The following is a 7,700-nucleotide window of genomic DNA, read 5'->3' as shown; positions in this document are numbered from 1 at the left end:
CCTGGTATCATCAAGTAACACGCAGAGTCATGTCGCATGCTATCACTTTGCTTTTTTTTTTTTTTTGCCTGGTATTTCACACTGTGTAATCTAATCGCTGACAAAATGGTGTCTCATTTGTGACCGTAAACTAAAGTGGAACGCTTTTCTTATGCAACAAAAGCCAAAAATACTTATGCTAAAATATATTTTAAAAGTAGATCTTTAAATACTTAATCTCAAACTGGGTAATTTCACTGTTGCAGCTGCAATTTACAGACACTCAGCATAGCATGCATGACCTATAAAGATTTAAATAATTTAACCCACCTTTATAAACTGCATGCACACTTAGATGGTTATAGTATATGTCTCTGTAACATTTGCTAACAATAAACCTGTCTGCAGAAAAACAACTGGCATGAAAATCTGTGTCTGCTTCTTTATTTATAGCAATTAACTCCTCACACTTAACCTTTCTTTGCTCTCATCAGCTGAAAACTGCTTTCACATTCAGTTTTGGCGTGAGCAAACCTCCAATACCCCATCTCTAAAACCCACATTTGAAACTGAGCTTCTATCATGACGACATCAGCTTCCTTTCCTCTTTGCTCTCTCATCTCTAGGAGGTGTCCATCCACTCCTGACCTCTACCTCTGTTGACGCTCATCAGAAACACTTTACATCTTCTATACTCGCTGGTTTTCTTTTCTATTTTTTTTTTCCCTTCACGATGATTCATTTATCAATTTTCTATCTGTCGTCCAAGCCACCATTTTTCCTCAGGCTTTTTCTCAAGGAGAGGCTGATTCCTACCTTTTCCTGCTAAAGTCTTTGGAGACATTGGATATTAATTTTTGGTTAGTTTCTCTTCGTTGTCCCTTTCCTTTTTATCAGACACACCGTTACAGCAGTATTTTACTTTCTCTCATGCTGTTTTTTACTGTTTTCTCTCGAGACACAAACTGAGAATACGCATCAATTCTTGTCTCCTGCTGAAACTGGACTGAGGCCAAACTTTGAGAAAGTTTGGCCTTCAAACTGAACCCTTGGAGGTTGTTTTCTATTTCCTACAAAATGTGGTCTACCTTTTTTGTGGCTGATGAGGGCACGGTGGGCCCAGCAGCGGCGGCTGGGGCCGCACCAGGAGGAGCGCCCCAGGCTGCGGGAGGTCTGGCCGGCCTGATGTCTGGACGTAGTACGTTTGGCGGGGGCAAGCGCCGCAGGACGACATCAACTGGACCCGCTATGAGTGAAGCCCAGGAAGGAAAGGTGATGGGTTTAATGTTGTGTGAGTGTGTGTTCTCCCTGCAGCAGCATGACGGTACGCTGCAGCAAATGGAACCAATCCTGAGATTTAAACTGAATCAGAGCAAAGGAATGACTTACAAGGTTAAAAAAGTAAGAATTATTAAAAGATCAAATGCAGTTCTTTGACTTGAAGGAGCTTATGTTCAAAACAAGTGTGGATTTCATATATTTAAATCTCACTTTAGTGACACAAATGCACAGATTTTACTTCAGCACTTCTGTATCATAACAGCATCCACTCTACACATAATTCTTTTCACCAAATTAACACGTTTGCGGAGACAGAGAAATCTGAAAAGACTCCAGCTGCATCACAGGACTGTTACTGATGAACTTGCAAGTTGCACAGCTACTAATGGATGGTTTATTTTATACTGGGAGAGGAGTTACTGAAACTATAGGATCTAATGCAAGCAGGATCATAAGCTATACACATTCTGCTTCATTCATTACACAGAGGAAAGGTTAACTAATTAAATTAACTGACACAGTTTTTTTATGCTTTTTTTTGTCTCTAGATCAAATTAGCCTTCTTCGTTGCCATCGTGGGCGTTGTCCTGACAGTCCTCGGGCTCGGGACAGAGTTCTGGGTGGAGCTGTCGCCCCCAAAGAATTTCTATAACAACCAGGTGAAAAAGCTGAAACTTCTTCTCATGACACACGGTACTGTTTTCACCGACGTGTTCACCTCGCAAGCTGGATTCTTGTGAGATTCGTGAGATCACACGACAAACCATCCAACTTCCTGACCACACGGCTAGCTACGCTGACGGCGTCGTAGCTTTTAAAGATCTCCAGAGTGCAGCTTGTTGTGTTTAACCTCCATCACGCTCCTACTACATGATACGGCTCTGTTTGACTACTGAAGTTATCCTGCGACCACCTTTAGAGATGAACAGATTGTTCATTACATCACCTGCCAAGTATTTTCCCAATGACAATTTCCCAGATGTGCACCAAACCATCTGGCACGTCAGGTTTCAGATGTGTCTCAGATATTATTAATCTGTTCGGGGGGATGCGCTGCAATTCAAAAAGTATTAGGGGAAATGAAAGGCAGCTTCAAAGGGCTAAACCCGTGTGATAGATGGCAAAAGAATATTGCTGCAGATCTTGTTTTATGAAATCTTTGGTCTTGGTTTTGCAGACATGCCTGACGGCTCACTACGGACTGTGGAAGGGCTGCACCAAGACCCTGTGGGTGGCCGATATTGACCCAGAAAGAGAGAGCTGTGGACCTGCTGAACTGCCCGGAGGTGACTGGAAGATTTACTGACTGCTTGGGTGGCTGTCTGTGTGATACTTAAGATGGCTGACTGCCTGGACTGTTGGAGGTAAAGCCGATGATTGACAGACAAACGGGCCGAGCGGACGTTTGTCAAACTGTCGAGCTCGTTGGACAGCTCATTTTGCGGGAGCGAGTTCGGATGAATGAGCGGTCCACCTGACTTCCTGGCTTGACAAATGGTGCTTGGCTCAGTGTTTGATGGCTGGCTGAGTAGACTGTCTGACTAACTGGCTGAGTCATTGTTAGTCTGAGTGAAATGGACCACAGCTTGTTTTTGGGTCAAGTGAAGGGATACTTGGCCAACAATAGCAATGCCTCTGGTACGAGTGTCTAAACGACTGAGTTACAATTTGTGTACACAGTTGCAGGAGGATGAATGCATTTGTTTTCATTGTTTTGAACGCATTGAATATGTTCTTTTATTGATTAAAGCCCTGTTAAGGTCAGAGAAACTCCTTACGAGGGAGGGTTAGGGTTAGGGTAAGACACCACTATACTTAATAAATTTATTCACTAAATCAGACAAAGCTCAATGATCCAGGTATATTCCAGTTCCAGTTTTAATAAGCTTCTAGTTTCAGGTGCACGAGCAGCTAATGCTAATGAGACAGAGCTGTGCGTTAAAATTGACATTTGGACATCTAACTTGGACTTTTTTTGGTCTTGTGAGGGAAACGATTGTCAAAGCTATTTGCAGGATTGCTTCCCTTTCGCCATGACTCACTTGTGTGAACTCCATTTTTTGGAGGAATGATTCACATAAAAAAAAAAAAAAATTACAAAAAGTACAGACTGTCCACAGAGACATCCGTGTGCGTTTGTCATCCGGTTTCAGGCAAGGTATTTGTTTGATTTTCATCAAAACAAGCGAGGAGGTTTAACAGAGTTACCGGCTCAGTGGAGGACAGGGTTGCAGGGTGCTCTGGGATTTTGTGAACATAGAAAAGGACAGAGACAAGTCTGGGAAACTCTGGTTTGAAGAGTACGAAGGAGACATTTTGTGTTGTTACTTGTAGACAAAATAACTTTAACTCTGTTTTTTGGGCTCAGTAGAGATAGACAGGAAGTGAAAGAGAGGGGAGGACTTGCATCAGATGGTGCAGGCTGGGGTAAACCTGTTACTGTTGAGTAGGGGGGCTATAGTATGGTATACTTATTGAGGCTCACACTTAATTTGATTGATTGTCTGTTAAGTCCTGTCTAAACGTCTTGTACGTGATCACTCTTCGGTTAAATATCTCTTTCTTGGTGTCACCACATTCAGTTTGGCTGCCTGACAGAAAAACACATATGATCGGTTGACATGTCAGTGTGTCATTGGAGCGCTGCAAACAGCTGTACCCGGATCAAATTTGATTTGTCTCATGTCATGTCCATCAGGCGGACATGACATGCGCCAGGTGTCATGACTTCTACCCTGTGGCTTCTTCTCTCCTGGTGTGAGCGCACCATAAAAGTCATGTATAAATGAGGATTCAAACTGAAATGGAAGACATAGTAGATAATTTCAGATACGTATATACGTCTAATGAATGAATACTGTGGATAATAATGAAATTTCAACACAAAACAATACTAAAAAATGTGTTCTTGCAAAACCAAGCAAAGCCAAGAACTTCCAAGTTTAAAAATATCCTTCATATATCTTTGTTGAGACACATATCAAAGGAAATGCACATCCCGTAAGGTAAAGGTGTGTCTTCTATGGATGTTACCAATGGATGACACCAGTGCATAAACCATGAAAGCTACACTTTTTATCAAATGTTTACTGAGGGATGCTACGTGTCATTTTTGTAAGCGTTGAAAGTCTGATGCCATGGTGCCCTGCAGGAAAATAATTGTTTTGCTCCAAGTTGGTGGTGAGTTCCAGCCTCAAAGCTAGGAAGATCACGAGTGGAGATGGAAAGCTGGTTTGATGCAGCGACTGCAGTAATTCTGGTGCTTCATCGAACTGTAGTGGTGAAGAAGCTATAAGGCAAACCTTTCGATTTACCAGTAGATCTATGATAAGATGAGATAATCCTAGAATATCCTTAGTAGGGTGGTTGGGCTCAGCCTTAGCGATTGGGTGACTACTTGGACGTATGAAGGGATTTCGGAGTAGAGAAACTGCTCCTTTGTGTTGAAAGGGGCCAGATGATCCTCATCCCCACCCCCACCAGATTTCCATCTGGTGGAGGTGCCTCATGGGCGCTCCCTCTGGAGGTTTACCGGCCAGCTGGGAGGAGATGCTGCAGTAGACTCAGAATTCGCAGGAGGGACTGTACATCTCAACCGGCTTGTGAACGCCTACGGACATGTAGGGCTTGTTGCCATCATGACCCAACCTCAACAACAGTGCGGCTTTGCACCGCTCAGAATTTACATAAAAACGACTCAAAACATCAAGCGGACCAAGACAAGAGAACCCAATCAAACAAATGAAACTGAAATATTAGAATTGTGTACTAGTTTATTCAGGAAAATGAGCCAATATGAGGTGCAAAAGTTAATTTCAAGGCCAAATTAGACTCCATCTGTTCAGAAGTGCTTCCAGTGAGACTCATTTGGTCACAGTCTGGTCATCACAACACATGGGAGTCTCCTTGAGCCAGACACCTGTGATGGAGCAAGCTCAACCGTGTCTTCCTTTAGGGGGATTAAGGTGTACACATGTTCTGTGGTCAGTGAAAGGGAAGTCCAATTATTGTCCGCCTGGCCGGCTGCAGCGGCCGCTTATTTGCTGACGGGATTTGAATTTCGTCGATGTGTCGGGAGTTGAGTGCAGCAGCCTCTGCAGCTGCTGTTGTGGGAGGAAAAAAGAAAGTAACTGGAACACTCTGAGGATGAGGCTTTGATCACGCTAATTAAGAGCGATGTGTGTGTGTGTCCTGTGTTTGAGGGAACAGATAAAGGTGTCACAATCTATTTGACGGCCAAACTCTAATTACTGTAACGCACCATGAGGACCGCGGAATACAAATTGCGCAGGAAGCTTCGAATTGTCACCTTCAGCTCGTCATTGACGTTCACGGCTGATTATGTTTGATGGAGAATAATTGAAAGTAAAGTGTACAGAGGTGGGATGTGAGAAGAGGGGGAGAGAGATGTGGATCCCTTGAATTTCAATAAGATGCTCGTCAAGATTGCCCGTCTGTGTTTGTGTCTCACTGTCTCACTTTCTCGTCCCTCCTCCAGAATCAAACTGCACCTCTTTCAAGTTTTTTACCACGGGGGAAAACGCTGTGATGTTTCAGAAGACAACACAGAAAAGTGAGTCATGAACACCTCCTTTGGCCTCTCTCAGCTGCTGTCCCCACCTCGTCCGCCCACTCCACTCCTTTCTTTATCTCCATACCTTCCTCTGTCCCTGTGCCCTCTTTGCCTCTTCCTCATTCTCTTCTCTTGCCTCCCGCCACCCCTCTCTTTCTCTGTCCCTTTTTGCTTCCCCCGTGTCTCCCCTCACCTCCTCGCTCTCTCAGGTTGGCCATTGTCTGCTCTGTGAGTGTTTGAAATGCATTCCGCCTACGCTGCATTCGAGTGTCTCCGAGCTGCCGTCTAACCTCTCATTTCACTGGCAGCTACATAATATATCAAGCTCACACAGTGGCGTACTCTGAATAAAGAAAGATAGACACACATTACAATCTAAGTGTTCACTGTTGCTGCATCACAATTATTTAACAATTATAGTCAAGAGTGCTTCCATAGATCTCACGTTAATCCTTTACTTTATCAAAATCTTTAAAAACTTAAGATTTATGTTCTGACTTTTTCTTCTAAAGCAGGGATGGTAAACTTATTATAGTTCAGGGGCCACATACACTGATCAGCCACAACATTATGACCAGAAGTGAATAACATTGACCATCTTGTGACAGTTCAATGTTCTGCTGGGAAACTTCTGGACCTGGCATTCATTGGTGTGGATGTTACTTAGACATGTAGCACCCACCTAGACCACACCAGGCACCCCCACCCCATAGCAATGACACTCCTTGATGGCAGCAGCCATCCCCAGCAGGATGCAGCCTGACACAGACACACACACAAAAACACTTTAGGAACAACTAAAAAAAAAAAAAACATGAAGAACAGCACAAGGTGTTGACCTGGCCTCCAAATTCACTAGATCCCAAACTGATCAAGCATCTGTGGGATGATCCACAGAGGCCCCTCCCCTCAAAGGACCAACACTAACAACATCCTGTTGCCAGACACCACAGGACACCCTCAGAAGGCCCATGTCCATTCTCTGATGAGTCACCACAAGGGAGACTTGCACAATATTAGGAAGGTGGTCATAATGATAACAGCACAATATGATCTCAAGGGGGCTGCGCCAATATAATAGCGTAATAACCTATAAATAACAACCACTTTTTTGTTTTGTTTTAGTGCAAAGAGTTACGAGTAAATCGTGAAATTTCTTATGAAAAAAACTAATTAGGAATAGCAGTTATTTTTATTTAAAAATGTTCAGTTGATATCTTCTTTGTAATTTACACACTTTGCAAATTCATCTCGCGTCTCAGATTCTAGCTTTTACCAGGCTGGTTTTGGCCCCCTGGGCTGTATTTTTGACACTAAATGAATGTTTCATCATAGTCCCAACATGGAAGCTGTGATCTGCTCCTTTTTATGCTTCAGAAATAACAACAAACATCACACATAAGACTCCTCTTTGTGGTACAGCCTCCACTAGATACTACTCGTATGATGTTCTTGTGTATTGCACCCTGGTTTCTTTCTTTCTTTCTTTTTTAAATCACAACTTATGAAAATGTTCAAAGTGTCATTTCAGTCATGCATTACACAACGTCCCTAGCTGCTGCAGAATAACGCTATGCTGCAGCCACTCAACTACCCACACAAATAGAAGTAAATCAATAGAAATGCTTCTGTCCTGTCCACAAACAACTGGCGTTCCTCTATAAAAAGACTGCTTTCACACTCTTGTGTTTGATTAATCGTCCTCCTCCTCCTCCACCGTGCAGATCTGAACGTAGCAGCGGCCATGTTGGCTCTGTTCAGCCTGTTCCTGATGGTGATGGGGGCCATCTGCATCACCATGTCTCTCAGTAAAGAGATCCTGTTCTTCCTCAAGCCAGCATCTGTCTGCTTCATCCTGTCAGGTCAG

The 7,700-nt window shown here is 43.4% G+C and overlaps 1 protein-coding gene across 1 annotated transcript; it reads left to right on the top strand.

Annotated features, from left to right (window-relative positions):
* Positions 1 to 614: 614 nt before the first annotated feature.
* LOC311509759 (voltage-dependent calcium channel gamma-6 subunit-like) lies at positions 615 to 7,694 on the top strand (the record flags this gene model as incomplete). Its single annotated transcript, XM_084575191.1, has 5 exons — positions 615 to 1,251; positions 1,809 to 1,919; positions 2,438 to 2,546; positions 5,759 to 5,833; positions 7,558 to 7,694. Coding segments are annotated over exons 1-5 (627 nt in total), but the record flags the coding sequence as incomplete, so codon positions are not given.
* Between the last annotated feature and the right edge of the window lie 6 nt (positions 7,695 to 7,700).

The sequence above is a fragment of the Chelon labrosus genome, assembly GCF_963514085.1.
Source record: "Chelon labrosus genome assembly, contig: SCAFFOLD_279, whole genome shotgun sequence".
In the NCBI taxonomy this organism is placed as follows: Eukaryota; Metazoa; Chordata; class Actinopteri; order Mugiliformes; family Mugilidae; genus Chelon; species Chelon labrosus.
This window is presented reverse-complemented; position numbering and strand designations above follow the sequence as displayed.